Genomic DNA, 18,195 nt, shown 5'->3' on the forward strand with positions numbered 1-18,195 from the left:
GGGGAGACAGACAACAAAACCAAACAAGTAGGCGGGCGTCGATAGCATCAAAATAAATAGAATTATAGGTACATATATACGGTAAGTGCCCAACAATTAAGATTGATTGATTTGCCTATCTGGAAAATGGAGGATAAAACACCCTTTCTCTCTCCCTTACATCGTGAGCCCCAGATGGGACCCTATAATGGTATTTTTTTTTTAATAATCACGTTAAGTCCTTACGATTTGCCGGGAACTGTACTGGCCGCAGGGGTAGCTAATCAGGCGGGACCCAGTCCACGTCCTACATAGGGCTCACGGTCTTAATCCCCATTTTACAGAGGAGGCGACTGAGGCCCAGAGAAGTGAAGTGACTCACCCAAGGTCACCCAGCAGACAGGTGGCAGAGCTGGGATTAGAACCCAGATCTGTCTGACTCCCAGGCCCCCGTTCTATCCACTAGACTGTTCCATTTCTCACTAGCACTTAGTTCGTGCTTGGCACAGAGTAAGAACTTAACAAATGCCGCTGTTATTATTATTGATGTTATTTTCATTGCTGTCGTTACTGTTATTTTTAATCATTATTATTATTATTGGCATTATCATCATCGCCTCTGTCGATTGGACTTGACTCCCGCTACTCTGACGTCCCGATTCCTCCATCCGGGAGGATTCCTTCCCCGGACCGTGTGGCCGCAAAAGGATTCCCCTAAGCTCGGCTTCCGGCCTCCTGAGCCTCTTCCCCGCCGGGCAGAGCACAGAGACCCCCGTACTCGGCCGCCGGCCGGGATCCGCTCAGGGCCAGGGACCTCACGGACCGCAAACCCGTGCCGGGGGGAACGGACCCCATTTGAAGAAATTTAACGGTGACTCTCCGAGCGGTTACGGCGGTGGGGATGAGAAGGATCGTTCACCTCGGGGCCCCTCGTCGGGCCGTGACGCTTCGCGCCCGGCTCCCCGGGGGACGTTGGCTTGGGGTGGGTCATTTCGCCATCCCGGGTGGCCGATCGCGGTCGTGACGCCCACCGCGAACTGTCCAGGCACACGAATAACCATCGCTACCGTTGCCGTGGTTTGGGGGGGGGGAACCGTCTGACCCCAAGGTCAAGGCTGAAGGCTGAAATGCCCCATGCATTCAACCCACATATTCAATCCTATTCACTAAATCCTATTCACTAAATCCCGTCGGTCCCACCCTCGCGACATCGCTAAAATCCTCCCTCTCCTCTCCATCCAAACGGCTACCACGTGAATACGATCACTCATCCTATCCCGACTGGATCGCCTATCGGCCTCCTCGCTGACCTCCCGTCTCTCCCCGCTCCAATACTTCACTCTGCGGCCCGGATCACTTTTCTCCAGAAACGTTCAGGACGTGTCTCCCCACTCCTCAAGAGACTCCAGTGGTTGTCCATCCGCCTCCTCGTCGGACAAAAACTCCTCACCGTTGGCTTTAAAGCACTCGATCACCTCGCTCCCTCCTACTTCACCTCGCCGCTCCCTACGACGACCCAGCCCGTAGAGCACGGCCTAGTGGCGAGAGCGCAGGCTTGGGAGTCAGAGGTCGTGGGTTCTAATCGCTGTTTTGTCACTTGTCGGCTGTGTGACCTTGGGCAAGTCACTTCACTTCTCTGTGCCTCGGGTTACTACATCTGTAAAATGGGGATCGGGACTGTGAGCCCCATGCGGGACAATCCGATGACCTCGTATCTACCCCAGCTCTCAGAACAGTGCTTGGCACATAGTAAATGCTTAACAGATACCATAATTATATTATAATCCACTTTGCTCCTCTAATCAAAACCTTCTCACTCTACCTCAAACTCACCTATCTCGCTCCGACTCCTTACCCATGTCCTGCCTGTGGCCTGAAATGGTCTCCCTGCTCAAATCCAACAGACAGTTACTCTCCCTCCCTTCTAAGCCCTACTGAAGGCCCATCTCCTCCGAGAGGCCTTTCCTAAATCCCCCTCTCCTCTTCTCCCACTCCCTTCTGCGTCACCCTGACTTGCTCCCTTCGGTCATCCTCCCTCCCAGCTCCACACACCTACGTCTATATCTGTCATTTACTTATTGATATTGATGTCTGTCCCTCCCTCTAAAATGTAAGCTCAGTGTGGGCGGGGAATGTGTTTGTTTATTGTAGTATTGTACTTCCCCAACATCCCTCTTTGAAATATTCATCGTTATGAGAATAATTTCTTTTCAAATTCGGCCCCTGAGTTGAGGCGCTCTTGGTGGTAAAAAAGGTCATGATAAAACATCCCTTGCGCCTAGCCCCCCCACCCGCACCCGGGGTCGTTGGGTCCTCCGACTGGATCCGCTGGGCCCCCCGGCCCCCTCTCTCCTCCCACCTTTGCTAACCCCCCCAGACGGTACCACCCCAGAAACCACCCAGAACTTGCCCAAGACAAGTTTCATCTTGGTCAAACCAAACCACAAGCTGGTTCCTCTAACTGCCTCAGGGGCCACCTCGATCAGAGGCCAATAAATACGGCCCAGCCTCCCCAAACGGTCATCTAGGAGACGCTCTCTTCCGGAGAAAGGCCGCTCAACCTCCTTGTCCACCCTCGCCCCCGGACCCCGCCCGAGCCCGAGGTTCCCGGTCCGGGCAACCGCTCCCTTCTGCTGTCTCGGGGACCACAGGCATCGAGCAGCCAACAGCAGAGATGCAGGTAAGGAGCCAAGATGGCAGCCCTCCCGCTCTATCCCCCCAGGATCCCTCTCCCACCTTCGGAGGGCTTTCCCCACTGACAGGGTCCTCCGCTCTTTCTCCGGGGGTTGTCCCGACTCATCCCCCCTCTCCTCCTCTCTCCTCTAACTCTCAACCTCCCCCTGCCTCTGGGGTATGTCCCTTTCACCCTCGATCTCTCTCTCATCCTCCCCCGAGAGCTGGGTTTGTCCTGTGGGTCAGTCAGTCTGACCGCCGTGGCCAGCCGCAGAGAGAGGGCTGCCTCCTTTCAGAAGAATCTGTTTTCTCACGGGACCAGAAACCAAAGGAAAGGGATCCTCTTGGTGAGGCAGACCGTGAGGAGAAGCGGGAAGAGGGGCTTTCAGGGATCGGGGGGTGGGGAACAGGGTGGCCCCTAAAATGTGAATCAGAAGTGGGGGAAAGATTGGCTCAGAGGCCAGAGGAATTGGCCTCTTAAACCCGGCACCCTCCCCACCCCTGGGCCCGCATTAGGAACAACCGGGCAGTCAGTCTTCAGCGAAGTCGTCGAGGGACAGGGGTCGCTGACACTCGGGGTCACGTTGGAGAAAGGGCAAGGTAACTGCAGGCCTTCACCCAGTCAACCCCAACGTGGGCAGACGGGTATCCTGAAGGCCAAAGTAGATTGAGGGAAGAGGTAACTGGGGAAAGCTTCCGAGAAGAGGCGGCCTCGGTCGGCACCGTGAGCAGGGAAGGAGGGAAGGAAGGAGCAGGGAGGCTGGGCCAACCAGAGAGGAGGAGGGCGCGGGTGCTGCAGAAGGCGGGAACGGAGAGCGGAGGGTCTGGGCCGTGTGATGGGATACGGCAGGCAGGACGGGGTCTCCCGGTGGGGGCTCCGCAAGGCCCAGTGACATTCGGATCGACTCCGTGCTTGGTTTGCCTCTTCTGCAGGGGGTGGTCCCTTGCCTCCCTAGGAATCTCAGGGTCCCTCCCTCCTCCTCTCCCTCACATCAGCCTGCCCTTCCTTGCCCTTGGGGGTAATGACCGGTGTCCTCTCTGCCCCGTCTCTAGATCCTCCGGGCCCTGCCCCTGGCCACCCTTCTCGCTCTGAGCCTCCTGAGTTTTGGATGTGATTCCGCTTTGCCCATCGATGAAGGCGTTCTTTTCAGGATCATTGAAAATCTGCGTTGGTGAGTACTCTCCATGGGGCCCCTTTACCTCTAGCCTGACCCCATCCCCACCAGCTGCTTCCTTCCATTCGCCTAGATGCAGATCCCTCCGCCTTCCCAACCCTCCTCCTTCAGCACCTCTCCCGGCCACCCGCTTGGCCCACCTTTCCCTGACCGGGCACGTCACGGGCAGCCCACCCGGCCAGCAGGCCGGTCGACCCCCCCGGGCCCCGTCAGGAGAGACCAGCTCCACCGGGCTGATTTCAGAACACCGACTGCCAGAGGGGACAAGCTTACTCACTGTGACTTCATAGAGAATGCAAGAAAACCTCTCTGAATCGATCCATCCCATTCATTGAGTGCTTACTGTGAGTTCAGGGCAAAGGGGAGAGGGAGAATAACCAACATATTTGCCCCCATATCGACTTGGCTGGGACAGACCACTCCCATCCTCCCTCCTCTGCTGTGTGGGGGCTGATTCCCAAGATGGCCGCTCCATGTTTGGCTCACTCTTGGACCCCCGTGTGCTCCCCAGGGGATAAGAGGGACGTGAAGTGTGTGGAACCAGCACAGACAAAGGACAGGGTCATCAACCAGGCCCGCTGGACTCCGGGATCCACCACAGGAACGGGTCTGACCCCAGTCACTTCTTCACAGAAAAATCCCCAAACTCAAACACGGAACGATCCCGGTTCAAAAGTCAGACACAAATGGGCGTGGGAAATGGGGCAGGTCATCGGGCCGCTGGCCAACTCCACCATCCCTGGCTGGACCGGCTGGAAGAGGAGGGAGGGACGCGCAGGTTAGCCGGGGCCCGTGCAGGGGTGAACTCTCTCCTGCTGGGCCCTGAGGCAGGACACGAGCCCGGCCCCCGGAGGGGTCTGTCCCAGGTCTCTCCTCCCCCCTGACCTGGAGCTTATCGATGGGGTCAAACAGGCACTGAACTGCTAAGGCGCTGAGGTCTGTGTGGTCCAGACCCCTGCCCCCAGATAATGGATCCGACTCCGGTGCTGTCGTGGGAGGCTGCTGGGGCCGGGGACAGACCCTTGGGCCCCTGAGGTGGGTAGGGGACGCCGGCGTGGGGGGACAGTTGAGCCAAGGCACCCCAGATCTGGAGAACGGCCAGTGCCCCGGCCGACAGTCCCTGGGCCGGACTGGCTCTGACCTGAGTCACCGCCCAGTGGCCACTTCCCCCTTCCACTCGGCCCCCAAAGCGTCTCTGGGCTGGGGTCTCCCCTGATCGTGCCATCCCGGGAGACGGGGTCCGCAGAGCTCCGGCCTCAGGGTCACTGTGGCGTTTCTCCCCCAGCTTTCAGCCATGCGATCGAAGGGGGCCAGTGCAGTACGCCGTCGGCATCAGACTGGGAGAGGCCGTCTGCACCGGGTCCAAACAGATGAACCTGTCAACTCAGTTGCCTCAAATGAAGAAACAACTTCATGATCTAGGGGGGCTCTACAATGGGGAGAGTCTGGTAGCTGCTAGAGTCCAGGGAAATATAGGGGAATACAGGGTCCATGCAGAATGGCGCCTGTTGTCTCATGCCAACAATAACAGGAGTTGGGTGCAGCAGCTCTTGTCAAGAAACAACAATGAGAGATGCCTGATCTTCTACACTTTCCGATCGCCCTGCAAGAGCCGTTGTCTTAACGAAACACACAACTCTAACATCATTAATAGCGTTAGGGAAGTGTTTAATCTAGTCCAGAGAGGGGCCTTTGTGTTTGATAGAGTCTACGAAGAAGTCACCAATACTACGCAGAGAGATGAGCTGGTGAGGGCCTGGAGCAACCTCGGCAACATCCCCACGTATCACTGCTATACCAAAAGCTGCGTCTACTGCAGCAGGGATCAAAATACCTGGAACCGGTGTACGCAAGATAATTAGCCACCGGCCTCGTGGACAGAGTACGGGGCCGGGCGTCGGAAGGACCCGGATTCCGATCCCTTCTCTGCCGCTTGCCCGCCGTGTGAGCTTGCGCGAGTCATTTCACTTCTCTGCGCCTCAGTTACCTCCTCTGTGAAAATGGAGACTGAGACTGGGAGCCCTGTGTGGGACAGGGATTGCATCCAACCCGATTATCTTATATCTACCCCAGTGCCTGCCCCAGAGTGGGCACTTAACAAATACCACAGTTATTATTGTTAGGTAATCCTGCCCTTTCTCCGCTATGCCCTGGGAGTCCTCTCCCGGGCCTTCCGCTGGTGACTCCAGCCTCATTCCCATTGTCTCGGACCACTTGTCTGCTGGGTGACCTTGGGCAAGTCACTTCACTTCTCTGTGCCTCAGTTACCTCATCTGTAAAAATGGGGATTAAAAAATGTGAGCCCCACGTGGGACAATCTGATTACCCTGGATCTACCCCAGCGCTTAGAACAGTGCTCTGCACATAGTAAGCGCTTAACAAATGCCCTAATAATAATAATTATTATTATTGTTATAACTTAACTTGTAACCACCCCAGCGCTTAGAACAGTGCTTGACACATAGTAAGCACTTCACAGATACCAACATTATTATTTCGTCTATTTCTGTGTTTATATAACAAATACCACTCTTATTATGTCATCTGTTATTTCTGTATTTAAAGTAATGCCTGCCTTCCCCTCTAGACTGTAAGATCATTATGATCGTTATGTCCGTTTCTTGTTATTTTGTACTCTCCCAAGAGCTTACCCCAGTGCTGTCCACACAGTAGGCGCTCGATAAATACGATTCGGTGAACGTATAATAAAGAAATGACCTGCAGCAGCCGCAGAAACACTGACACACCAGAGTAAAGCGGAGGCCGACTACATTTCCCAGAAGGCCCCGCGTCGCGGCCGCCCTTCCCGCCCGCGGAACTACAATTCCCAGAAGGCCTAGGGGGCGGGGCAGGGGGTGATGATGCGACTTCCGGCGGCGGAGGTCGAAGGAAGCTAAAGCCCGCCTTCTTCCTCGCGCGACTCAGTGGGGGTTGCCATGGAGACCGGCTCCTGCGCGACCTCTGATTGGTCGAGAGTCCACGCCGGGGCTTCTCCCATTCCTTCTGCCCCGGGGGGGGCGGGACGACGACGACGACGACGACTTTCCTCTCCATCTCCTGCTTGGCCATCCCGCTCAGCCCGCCGGCGAATCATAAACATAATCATGTTGGTATTTGTTAAGCGCTTACTATGTGCAGAGCACTGTTCTAAGCGCTGGGGCCGATGCAGGGTCCATCAGGTTGTCCCAGTCTTCATCCCCATTTTCCAGATGAGGTCACTGAGGCCCAGAGGAAGTGAAGTGACTGGCCCACAGTCACACAGCTAAGTGGCCGAGGCGGGATTCGAACCCGTGACCTCTGACTCCCAAGCCCGGGCTCTTTCCGAGATTTCATGAGCCCGTTGGCCACAGTTGCTCCCTTTCAGGAGCCCCCGGGCCTCACCAGCCACACGATTCGTCCATTCCAAGCGCTTAGTCCAGTGCTCTGCACATAGCAAGCGCTCAATAAATACTATTGAATGAATGAATAAATGGAAGGATCCGTGCGGCCGGAGAGGGGAGGGGCGGGAAACGGTCCTCGCTTCCTGTTGCTATGGAGACGGATCGGATGCTGCCCTTGGGAATGGGAAAACAGCTTCCGCCGCCTGGGAACTGCGAGCTCTGGTGGGTCCAGATTTGGGGCTCCCCACCCACCCCTCCGGCGTCGATCGGCTGCACCTGCATTTCAATCAATCAATGGTATTGTTGAGCGCTTACTACTACTACTACTAATAATAATGTTGGTATTTGTTAAGCGCTTACTATGTGCCGAGCACTGTTCTAAGCGCTGGGGGAGACACAGGGGAATCAGGTTGTCCCACGTGGGGCTCACAGTCTTCATCCCCGTTTAACAGATGAGGGAACTGAGGCCCAGAGAAGTGAAGTGACTTGCCCACAGTCACACAGCCGACAAGTGGCAGAGCTGGGATTCGAACTCATGAGCCCTGACTCCAAAGCCCATGCTCTTTCCACTGAGCCACACTGCTTCTCTAGGTGCAGGGCACTGTACTGAGCGCTTGGGAGAGGACAATATAACAGAGTTGGTAGACGCGTTGCCTGATCATAACGCACAGAGAAGCAGCGGGGCTCAGCGGAAAGAGCCAAGGCTTGGGAGTCAGAAGTCATGGGTTCTAATCCCGGCTCCGCCGCTTGTCAGCTGGGTGACTGTGGGCAAGTCACTTCACTTCTCTGGGCCTCAGTGACCTCATCTGGAAAATGGGGATGAAGACTGTGAACCCCATGTGGGACAACCTCATCGCCTTGTATCCCCCCAGTGCTTAGAACGGTGCTCTGCACATAGTAAGCGCTTAACAAGTACCACTATCATTATTATTATTATTGTTATAACGAATTTACTGTCTAGAGGGACTGCATTTATAGTGATATAATTATGGTATCTGTTGAGCGCTTACTATGTGCCAAGCACCGTTCTAAGCACTGGGATACAAGGTCATCAGTTTGTCCCAGGTGGGGCTCACAGTCTTCATCCCCATTATAAAGATGAGGTAACTGAGGCACAGAGAAATTAAGTGACTTGCCCAAGCCTCACTACAGGCAGGTCAGGGAGGCCGGATTAGAACCCAGGTCCTTCTGATTCACAGGCCCATGCTCTGTCGATTAGGCTATACCATGCTGCTCTTCTCCCTCTCCTTTCTATGTCGCCCTAACTTGCTCGCTTCATTCATTTCACCCTCCCCTCCCTGCCTCCCAGCACTTTTGGACAAATCTGTACTTTGTTTAGATTAATGTCTGTCTCCCCCTCTAGACTGTAAGCTCTTTGCGGTCAGGGAATGTGTTTATTGTTCTATCGTCCTCTGCCAAGCACTTAGTACGGTGCTCTGCACACACTAAACGCTCAATAAATATGACTGAATGAATCGAACGAATAATAAAAATTTGAGTCGAAACTGCCAATTTTTTCTCCAGGTCAGTCATTCCCCTTAGAAGATAAAATTCCTCGAGGACGGGGACCGCATGGAATTCATTCCTCAAACCTTTCTCAACCCTGGCACTTGGCTCTGTACATAGTAATAATAACAATAGTGGCATTTGTTAAGTGCTTACTATGTGCCGGGCACTGTACTCAGCACCGGGGGGGGATACAAGCAAATTGGGTTGGACACAGTCCCTGTCCCACAAGGGGCTCACAGTCTTAATCCCCATTTTACAGATGAGGACACTGAGGCCCAGAGAAGTGAAATGACTTGCCCAAGGCCACACAGCAAACAAGTGGCAGAGCCTGGATTAGAACCCATGACCTTCTGATTCCCAAGCCCGTGCCCTATCCACAGGGGCGGAGTGGCGTGGGAGGAAATCCACTATTCACAGTCTTTGTTTCCTTCAGGAACCGATCAATCCCCAGCCACTCTCCGCCTCTCCGGCCCCACCCCACTGTCCCTGGTTTTTCATATTTGTGTCTCTCTTGTTTCCGCTTTGGACTCAACACGTCCAAACCCCGTCTTCTTCCCCGTGACTTTACCACCACCGCGGGCAACACCACCAACTTCCCTGTTTCACCGGACCGGGGCCTTGGCGTTATCTCCAACTCATCTTTCTCATTCAACCGCACATTTAATCTGTCGGCGGATCCTGTCGGTTCCCCCCTTCTCCATCCAAACTGCTCCCACGCTGATCCAAGCGCACACAGCAGCTCCCACCTCGACTGTGGCATCGGCCTCCTCGCTGACCTCCCTGCCTCCCCCCTCTCCAGTGCAAAGGTCACGCCTTCTAGATCAATTCTCTAGAAAAAGTGCAGCCCATCTATCCCCACTCTTCAAAAACCTCCAATGGTTGATTTCCCACCAATGCTTCAGAAAGAAACTTCTCACCATTGGTATTATTGGCATACAGAACAATGCCTCACCATTGGCATTATTATTATTATTGTTGTTATTATTTAAGGCCCTCAAAAAGCTCGCCCCCTCCTACCTTTCCTCTCCGATCTACTCCTACGACCCCGCCCGCACGCTCGGCTCTTCTAAGGGCAACGCACTGGCCGTACCTCGATCTCGTCTATCTCGCTGCCAACCCCTTGCCCACGTCGTCCCTCTGGCCTGGAACTCCTCCCTTCGCCTCCAACAGACCACCTCTAACTCCACCTTCAAAGCCCTCCTAAAATCACATTTTAACACCCGTCTCCAGACTGTAAACTCCACATAGGCAAGGATCGTGTCTACCGATGCTGCTAATAATAATGGTGTTCATTAAGTGCTTCCTGTGTGCCAAGCACCGTTCTAAACACTGGGGTAGATACAAGGTAATCAGGTTGTCCCACGTGGGGCTCACGGTCTTGATCGCTGCTGTACTGTCCCCCCCCCCCCACAAAAGGTTGGCACAGAGTTCCGCACAGAGTAAACGCTCAAGAAATATCGCTGGCTGGTGATTGATTGATTGCTCCCTGTGTGTATGTCACCCACCCCCTAGCCCTCCTACAATCTTAAATGGTGACACCTCAAAGCGTCAAGGACTGAGTCTAATTTCTCACACGAGTCCTTTGCCCAGAGTAGGGGTATAGCCCGTCGTGAGCAGGAAACGTCCGTTACGGTGTACTCTCCCAAGCGCTTAGTACAGTGCTCTGCACAGAGTAATAATAATAAATGATTATGGTATTCGTTAAGCGCTTACTCTGTGCCAGGCACCGTACCAAGCGCCGGGGTGGATGCAAGCAAATGGGGGTGGACACAGTCCCCGTCCCACGTGGGGCTCACAGGCTCAATCCCCATTTTCCGGACGAGGTCACTGAGGCCCAGAGAAGTGAAGCGACTTGCCTGAGGTCACCCAGCAGACCAGTGGTGGGGGGGGGGGATTAGGACCCATGGCCTTCCGATTCCCAGGCCCGGGCTCTACCTACTAGGAGAAGCACTGTGGCTCAGTGGAAAGAGCCCGGGCTGGGGAGTCGGAGGTCGTGGGTTCTAATCCCGCCTCCCCTACTTGTCAGCTGTGTGACTTTGGGCAAGTCATCTCACTTCTCTGGGCCTCAGTTCCCTCATCTGGAAAACGGGGATGAAATAATAATAATAATAATAATGTTGGTATTTGTTAAGCGCTTACTATGTGCCGAGCACTGTTCTAAGCGCTGGGGTAGACACAGGGGAATCAGGTTGTCCCACGTGGGGCTCACAGTCTTCATCCCCATTTGACAGATGAGGTAACTGAGGCACCTCAGTGAGGATGAAGACTGTGAGCTCCACGTGGGACCACGGGAAGCAGCGTGGCTCAGTGGAAAGAGCCTGGGCTTGGGAGTCAGAGGTCATGAGTTCGACTCCCAGCTCTGCCCCTTGTCAGCTGTGTGACCGTGGGCAAGTCACTTCACTTCTCTTCACTTAGTACAGTGCTCTGCACATAGTAAGCGCTCAATAAATACTATTGAATTCTCTGTGCCTCAGTTACCTCATCTGTCAAATGGGGATGAAGACTGTGAGCCCCACGTGGGACCACCTGCTTCCCTTGTGTCTACCCCAGCGCTTAGAACAGTGCTCGGCACATAGTAAGCGCTTAACAAATACCAACATTATTATTACCACCTGATGACCTTGTATCCGCCCCCCGGCGCTTAGAACAGTGCTCGGCACACAGTAAGCGCTTAACAAATGGCACCATTATTATCAGCGCGCCACGCTGCTTCTCAGCAAGCGCTCAGTAAATCTGAGTCCGGAGAGACTAAGAACATTATTATTATTAATAATCACTACGGTCTGCGCCCTTCGCAAAGACGGCGGGGGCCCCGCCTCGGCCCCCCCCCCCCCCCCGTCCCTTTCCGAAGCCTGTCCGGAAATCCCCGAGCCCTCCCGAAAAGAGCCGAGGGCGCGCCGGAGACACCCGAGCGGACGGCGGGCCCGGCGGGCCGGAGGTGGCCGAGCGTGCGCACTGACGCCCCCGAACGGGCGGCGGGGAGAGCCGAGCGGGCGCCGGAAAGAGCCGAGCGGGCGCCGGAAAGAACCGAAGCGAGCGAGGGGGGGGGCGCCCGAAGCCGTTGCCGACACCAGCCCGTGGAGCCGCCGCCCCCGCTCCCGGTCCCCGCCATCGCTCCCGGGCCGGAGCCCCTCCGAGGAGCGGGGAAGAGGGGGAGCGAGGGAGCCAGGAGAGACGCGAGCCGGAGGCCAGGGGCGGGGAGGGGGGGGGAGGGGGGCCGGGGAGGCCGAGCGGAGCCGAACCCCGCCGAATCCGGGCCGAGGCTACGGCGGCCGGGCCGGGCCAAGCCGAGCCAGGCCGCAGCGCCGCGCAGCCAGCCGGCGTCCCGGGGCCCGCGGCGGCCGGCGGGCGGTGGGTCGGGGTCGGGCCCAGCCCGGGTCCCCCGCACCCCCGCAGGCGGCAGGATGATCAAGCTGTTCTCGCTGAAGCAGCAGAAGAAGGAGGAGGAGTCGGCGGGGGGCACCAAGGGCAGCAGCAAGAAGGCGTCGGCCGCGCAGCTCCGCATCCAGAAAGGTGGCCGGGGGAGGGGAGGCCCTCGAGGCCACCGCCAACGAGAACCGCACGACACTCGTGGGCTTTAAGCCCCAGCCATTGCGGGGGCAGGCTCGGCCAAGCGCTACTGATGCCCCCCGGACACTCCTTCCTGTGCTAAGCGCTGGGGGTGGGCCCGGGGCAGTGGGGCAACCCACCGTTGCCTTCCCCCTTCTCCAGGTGAGGGCACTGAGGCTCAGAGAAGGGCAGGGACTGGCCCAAGGTCACCCGGCAGACCGGCGGAGGAGGGCGGGATTAGAACCCACGACCCCTAAAACCCGGCTGCTTCGAGAGGTGGGATGGGGGGGAGGAACCGGGGGGGGGGGGGAAGGACTGGCAACAGGCAAGGGTTAAGGGAGAGGAGGAGGAGCAGGAAAAACTGCAGCTTGGTGGCTGGAGCCTGGGAGGTTATGGGTTCTAATCCCGGCCCCGCCACTGGTCTGCCGGGTGACCTTGGGCCCCAGTGCCCTCATTAGCACTCTCCGGGCCTCAGTCCCCTCATCTGTAAAATGGGGAGTGAGACCGCGGGACTGGGACTGCGTCCAACCTGATCAGCTCCTATCCACCCCAGCAGCGGGACGGGGCCTGGCACGGAATGAGCGCTCAACAAGTAGCGTGACTGTGGTTATTAAGGGGCAGGATAGCGGGTGGACGCGGAAGAGCGGGGGGAATGAGAGCTTGAGGGACTAGAAGTTGATAAATTGACTAGAAGTTGACTGTCTCTAGATCTGTTGCCGACTTGTACATTCCTAGCGCTTAGTACAGTACTCTGCACATAGTAAGCGCTCAATAAATACTATCGAATGAATTCATTGTTCAGAGATCTCCCCTTCCACCCCCCCCCCCCCCGCTTTGGATTTCTGCCCCTCCCAAGTCCTTTCCCCCCAAGGCCGAGGTGGCCCGCTCCAAACTGACCAGAGTGGAGGCCCACCGGGAGGTGGCGGCCGGGACAGAGCCGGGGCGGGCCAAGCGGGAGGCTTGGGGGGGGATCCCCCCTCCGAAGAGCTGACCTTCCCTCTCCCCCGACCCCACAGACATCAACGAACTGAACCTGCCCAAGACGTGTGAGATTGACTTCTCGGACCAGGACGACTTGCTCAACTTTAAACTAGTCATCTGTCCCGATGAGGTGAGGAGGGAGAGAGCGGAGCCGGAGATAGAGCTGGGGGCGGTCAGGGAGGTCGGGGAGGGAGGTCCCCCGGTGTCGGGGGGGACCGCCAAGGAGAGGCCGAGGGCTGGGAGGGCCGGAGTGAGGAGTAGCTCAGGAAGAAGGGACCTAAAGAGGATCCAGTCAGACCCCCGGGGTGGGGAGGGAAGGGGTCAAGGATTCCTCTCTTTGGGGAAAGGTAGAGGGACTAGGAATGAGAGGGTTGGGGTTATTGAGGACTCGCTCACGCTCTCTCGCCATCTCCCAGTGAGGATCTTCTCCGTCCGGAGGCTGGGCCAGAGGAAACACTGGGAAGGGCACCGGGGAGCCCCTGACACCAAACCTCACAGAGGGGTCGGGGGCAGTGAAGCCCAACACTGACCCCTCTCCTCTCCCCCGTCCCTTCCCACCTATCCAGGGCTTCTACAAAGGCGGCAAGTTTGTGTTCAGTTTTAAGGTGAGTCTCAAGGGAGCTTGGCCCGTTCCCTTCCACCTACCCTGCTGCCTGAGGGAGGGAGGGCAAGCGGGATGAAGGCCTTGGGGCCGAGCGGCTGGGGGAACAGGTTGGATGTGTCCCGGTGACTCAAGCTGGGAGGTGGAGAGCGGGGGTCAGGAGCTCTGCCCTTCCCCTTTCCCGCCGTAGGATCCCAGCCTGGACCCCGGTTCCCTTTCTGCCCCGTCCCCCATATCCTCAGCCCCATTGCTCTTCCTTCCCTGGGGTTGTGCTTCCCGGTCCGGGACCCTGATCCCGCTCGGGGTGCTGCGTGTGGCCAGAAGTAGTGGCTCCATCGGTCTGTTTCTCTCGCTCTCTCCCCCACCCTGCTGGATCCCCAGGTCGGGCAGGGTTATCCCCACGACCCCCCCAAGGTGAAATGTGAAACCATGGTATATCACCCCAACATCGACCTGGAGGGCAACGTGTGCCTCAACATCCTCAGGTGAGGCAGCCTCCCCCAGGCTTCTTCCCCTCCGTCTCCTCCCTACCCCTCTTTCCTCCCCCTCCTCCCCTTGCTCCCCTCTCACCTGTTCCTTCCTGCCGTGACTCCACTCTTGTCCTTTTCCAGAGAGGACTGGAAGCCGGTCCTGACGATAAACTCAATAATTTATGGACTGCAGTATCTCTTCTTGGTGAGTGGAGTAGGGCTGCGATGGACGCTGGCGAAGCAGCTGCCCTAATAATAATAATTATCGTTACTATGGTGCCTGTGAAGCGCTTACTATGTGCCAGGCACTGTAGATACAAGGTAATCACCGTCCCTGTCCCACCTGGGGCTCCCGCTCTCGATCCCCATTTTACAGATAAGGCGACTGAGGCCCAGCGAAGTGACTTGCCCACGGTCACACAGCAGACACGTGGCGGAGCCGGGATTAGAATCCAGGTCCTTCTGACTCCCGGGCCCGTGCTCTCTCCGCTAAGCAACGCTGTTTCTCATTCGTTCATTCGACGGTATTGAGCGCTCACTGTGTGCCGAGCACTGTTCTAGCCTCTCGGGACAGTACGATACGACAAGAAGCGGTGACGGTCCCCGCCCACGCCGAGCGCACAGTCTAGAGGGGAGTCTCCGCCTGGGAGCGCTCAGTACAGAGCCCTGCCCACAGTAAAGCCGCGTTGACTCTCAACGAGGGTGGTCACGGCAGCCCGGGAGTCGGACGGCGGGCTGGAGGCTGAGAGAGCCGGGGTGGGTGGGGAGCCTGGGGCAGCCGGGGGAGTCGACCCCAAGACGGTTTTCCGAGCAGAGATGGCCGGGCTGGATGCCTGGGGTCCCGAGGGAGGGTCCCCGGGGACTTGGGGGGGCGGTCGGACCGGGAGGGGTCGGGCCAGGGTCCGGCCCGTAGTCCGACTCGAGTCCTCCGTCCCCAGGAGCCAAACCCCGAGGACCCTTTGAACAAGGAGGCGGCCGAAGTCCTGCAGAACAACCGGCGCCTCTTCGAGCAGAACGTCCAGCGCTCCATGCGTGGCGGCTACATCGGCTCCACCTACTTCGAGCGCTGTCTCAAATAGACACCCCCCCCCCACCACCACGCCCCCCGCCCCCTTCCCGTCCTCTGCCCCCTCACTCCTCCCGCCCCACCCCCCCGCCTGGCCGCGAGGGGCCCCCCCCCCGCCCTCACCCCCAACTCCCTCGGCCAAAGCGTTCGACCCATCCCCGGCTCCCCCCTCCGTCCCCCTCCGCGTGGGGGGGTGGACGATGCCACGAGAGGGGGCCGTCCCTGGGCCTGGTTGGGGGGCCCCCCCGCCTCCCTCCCTCCACTCATCTGGCCTCCAGGCTTCTACACGTGCAGATATTTATTGGGGGGGGTGGGATTGGGTTGGGGGAGACTGGGGGGGGGGGTTGGGAGGGCCTGGCTTCCACCCTCCCCGACCCACCCGGCAACTGCTCTTTTTTTTCCTCTTTTTTTTGGTTTTGTTTTTTTTTAAAAAAAAAAGAAACCAAGGTGATCAATCCGGCACTGACTCGAGCAGTGAAGGGGAATCAATTGGAGCCTGTGCCCCTTTTCCCTCTCCTCTGATCTCCCCGGCTCTAGGAGGGCACGGGAACCCAGGGAGAGGAGGCCCAGCTTATCGATCGCCCCTTCCCTGCTCTCCCTTAAAACTCCTTCTTCCCCACCCCTCCTGATCGCTCCCTTCGCCCCCACGCCCTCGACTTTAGTTTGTGTCAGGTTATTAAAGGGGAATGTTACAGCAGTCGTCCTGGCCTCTTCTCTCTGTCCACCTGGTGGGGGGGGGGAGCCGGTGGCCGGAGCCCCGGAGATTAGGGTGGGGATTTCATTCATTCGTATTTATCCAGCGCCGACTGCGTGCAGAGCGCCGTACGTGAGAAGCAGCGCGGCCGAGTGGAAAGAGCCCGGGCCTGGGAGTCGGAGGTCGTGGGTTCTGATCCCGGCTCCGCCGCTAGTCCGCTGGGTGACCTCGGGCAAGTCACTTCACTTCTCGGCGCCTCGGTTCCCTCATCTGTTAAATGGGGATTGCGAGCCCCGCGTGGGACAACCTCGTATCTACCCCAGATCTTAGAGCAGTGCTCAGCACCTAGTAAGTGCTTAATAATAATAATAATGTTGGTATTTGTTAAGCGCTTACTAGGTGCAGAGCACTGTTCTAAGCGCTGGGGGAGATCCAGGGGCATCAGGTGGTCCCACGTGAGGCTCCCAGTCATCGTCCCCGTTTTCCAGAGGAGGGAACCGAGGCCCAGAGAAGTGACTTGCCCACAGTCACACAGCTGGCAGGTGGCGGAGCTGGGATTCGAACCCACGACCTCTGACTCCCAGGCCCGGGCTCGTTCCATTGAGCCACGCTGCTTCTCTGCTTAAGAAATACCCACATTATCCTTATTATGCGCTGAAAGTACAATTGGGCAACAGATGGTGACAGTCCCAATCTAAGGACGGGCTCATCGCAAATGGAATTATAGGCACATTTGGGATCGGGAAGAGGGGCTGCAAGAAGACCTCGGGGCGAGGGATCTGCTCCAGGTTGAATTGGGGAAAAGTTGGGCTCTGAGGGAAGGCCTGGCCGCCGGACGGGGGATTCGAACTCGCCTCTCCTGAAGCCCGGGTGGGTGAAGGTGGGGTGACTTTTTTTTTTTTTCCCCCGCTGGCGCATGCGCCCTACCGCCCCCTTCGGCCTCCTCAGCGCATGCGCCCTACCGCCCCCTTCGGCCTCCTCTGCGCATGCGCCCTACCGCCCCCTTCGGCCTCCTCTGCGCACGCGCCCTACCGCCCCCTTCGGCCTCCTCTGCGCACGCGCCCTGCCGCCCCCTTCGGCCTCCTCTGCGCATGCGTCTCCCCCCTCCGCCCGCTGGCCGTGACGTCATGGCGCTGCGCGGGGGGGCCCGTCTGCGTCATCACGTCACCCCGCCCGAAGCCGGAAGAGGAGCGAGAGAAGAAGAAGATCAACGGAGAAGTCGGGGAGCGGGTGGCCCTCCTGACCCGGAAGCGGAAGCGGAGACCCTCCTCCCCTCCCCCACCCGGGAGGGCCCCCCCCCCCCCCCCGCCCGGTGAGTGAGCCCGGCTGCTGCCCCGCCATTTCCCCCTCAGCCCCGGGGGGGGGAGGCTGGAGGAGAGAGAAGGAGCAAAGGGGGATCCGTTAAGCGCCTACTATGTGCCAAGCACTGTTGTAAGCGCTGGGGGAGATACGGGGTTGGCAGGGGCCCCCACGTGGGGCTCAAAGTCTTCATCCCCCTTTGACAGAGGAGGGAGCGGAGGCCCAGAGAAGGGAAGTGGCTTGCCCCAAATCCCGCAGCTGACAAGTGGCAGAGCCGGGATTCGAACCCACGACCTCTGACTCCCAAGCCCGGGCTCTTGCCACTGAGCCACGCTGCCTCCTGATAATAATGTTTGGAATTGGTTAAGCGCTTCCTAGGTGCAGAGCACTGTTCTAAGCGCTGGGGGAGATCCAGGGGCGTCAGGTGGTCCCACTCGAGGCTCACAGTTAATCCCCATTTTCCAGAGGAGGGAACTGAGGCCCAGAGAAGTGAAGTGACTTGCCCCCAGTCACCCAGCTGACAAGGGGCAGAGCCTCTGACTCCCAAAGCCGGGCTCTTTCCACCGAGCCACGCTGCTTCTCAAATAATAATTGTGGTGTTTGTTAAGGCAGCGCGGCTCGGTGGAAAGAGCCCGGGCTTAGGAGGCAGAGGTCGTGGGTTCAAATCCCGGCTCCGCCACCTGTCAGCTGGGTGACTTTGGGCCAGTCACTTCACTTCTCTGGGCCTCAGTTCCCTCCTCTGTCAAATGGGGAGGAAGACTGTGAGCCTCACGTGGGACAACCTGATGACCCAGCGCTTAGAACAGTGCTTGGCACATA

At 57.9% G+C, this 18,195-nt stretch overlaps 2 protein-coding genes across 2 annotated transcripts; both read left to right on the plus strand.

Annotated features, from left to right (window-relative positions):
• The first annotated feature begins 2,164 nt into the window (after positions 1-2,164).
• On the plus strand, positions 2,165-5,781 carry LOC103167484. The gene is made up of 3 exons (XM_029073400.2): positions 2,165-2,659; positions 3,706-3,824; positions 5,113-5,781. Exons 1-3 carry the CDS (start codon positions 2,654-2,656, stop codon positions 5,687-5,689), a joined length of 702 nt encoding a protein of 233 aa, XP_028929233.1. The 5' UTR covers positions 2,165-2,653; the 3' UTR covers positions 5,690-5,781.
• Positions 5,782-12,041: 6,260 nt separating this feature from the next.
• On the plus strand, positions 12,042-15,397 carry UBE2M (ubiquitin conjugating enzyme E2 M). The gene is made up of 6 exons (XM_029073406.2): positions 12,042-12,229; positions 13,282-13,376; positions 13,813-13,851; positions 14,229-14,332; positions 14,459-14,522; positions 15,256-15,397. The coding sequence occupies exons 1-6, from the start codon at positions 12,121-12,123 to the stop codon at positions 15,394-15,396; spliced, it is 552 nt and encodes a 183-aa protein (XP_028929239.1). The 5' UTR covers positions 12,042-12,120; the 3' UTR covers position 15,397.
• Positions 15,398-18,195: the final 2,798 nt, after the last annotated feature.

The sequence above is a fragment of the Ornithorhynchus anatinus genome, chromosome 10 (genome assembly GCF_004115215.2).
Source record: "Ornithorhynchus anatinus isolate Pmale09 chromosome 10, mOrnAna1.pri.v4, whole genome shotgun sequence".
Taxonomy (NCBI): Eukaryota; Metazoa; Chordata; class Mammalia; order Monotremata; family Ornithorhynchidae; genus Ornithorhynchus; species Ornithorhynchus anatinus.

What these genes read in the sequence shown, in the direction of transcription:
- LOC103167484 (XM_029073400.2), top strand. An exon ending in ATCATTGAAAATCTGCGTTG is followed by an intron (nt 3,825 to 5,112) that starts GTGAGTACTCTC and finishes TTTCTCCCCCAG; the next exon opens with CTTTCAGCCATGCGATCGAA.
- UBE2M (XM_029073406.2), top strand. Translation starts at nt 12,121, where the DNA reads ATGATCAAGCTGTTCTCGCTGAAGCAGCAGAAGAAGGAGGAGGAGTCG. An exon ending in TAGTCATCTGTCCCGATGAG is followed by an intron (nt 13,377 to 13,812) that starts GTGAGGAGGGAG and finishes CCACCTATCCAG; the next exon opens with GGCTTCTACAAAGGCGGCAA. An exon ending in GTGTGCCTCAACATCCTCAG is followed by an intron (nt 14,333 to 14,458) that starts GTGAGGCAGCCT and finishes GTCCTTTTCCAG; the next exon opens with AGAGGACTGGAAGCCGGTCC.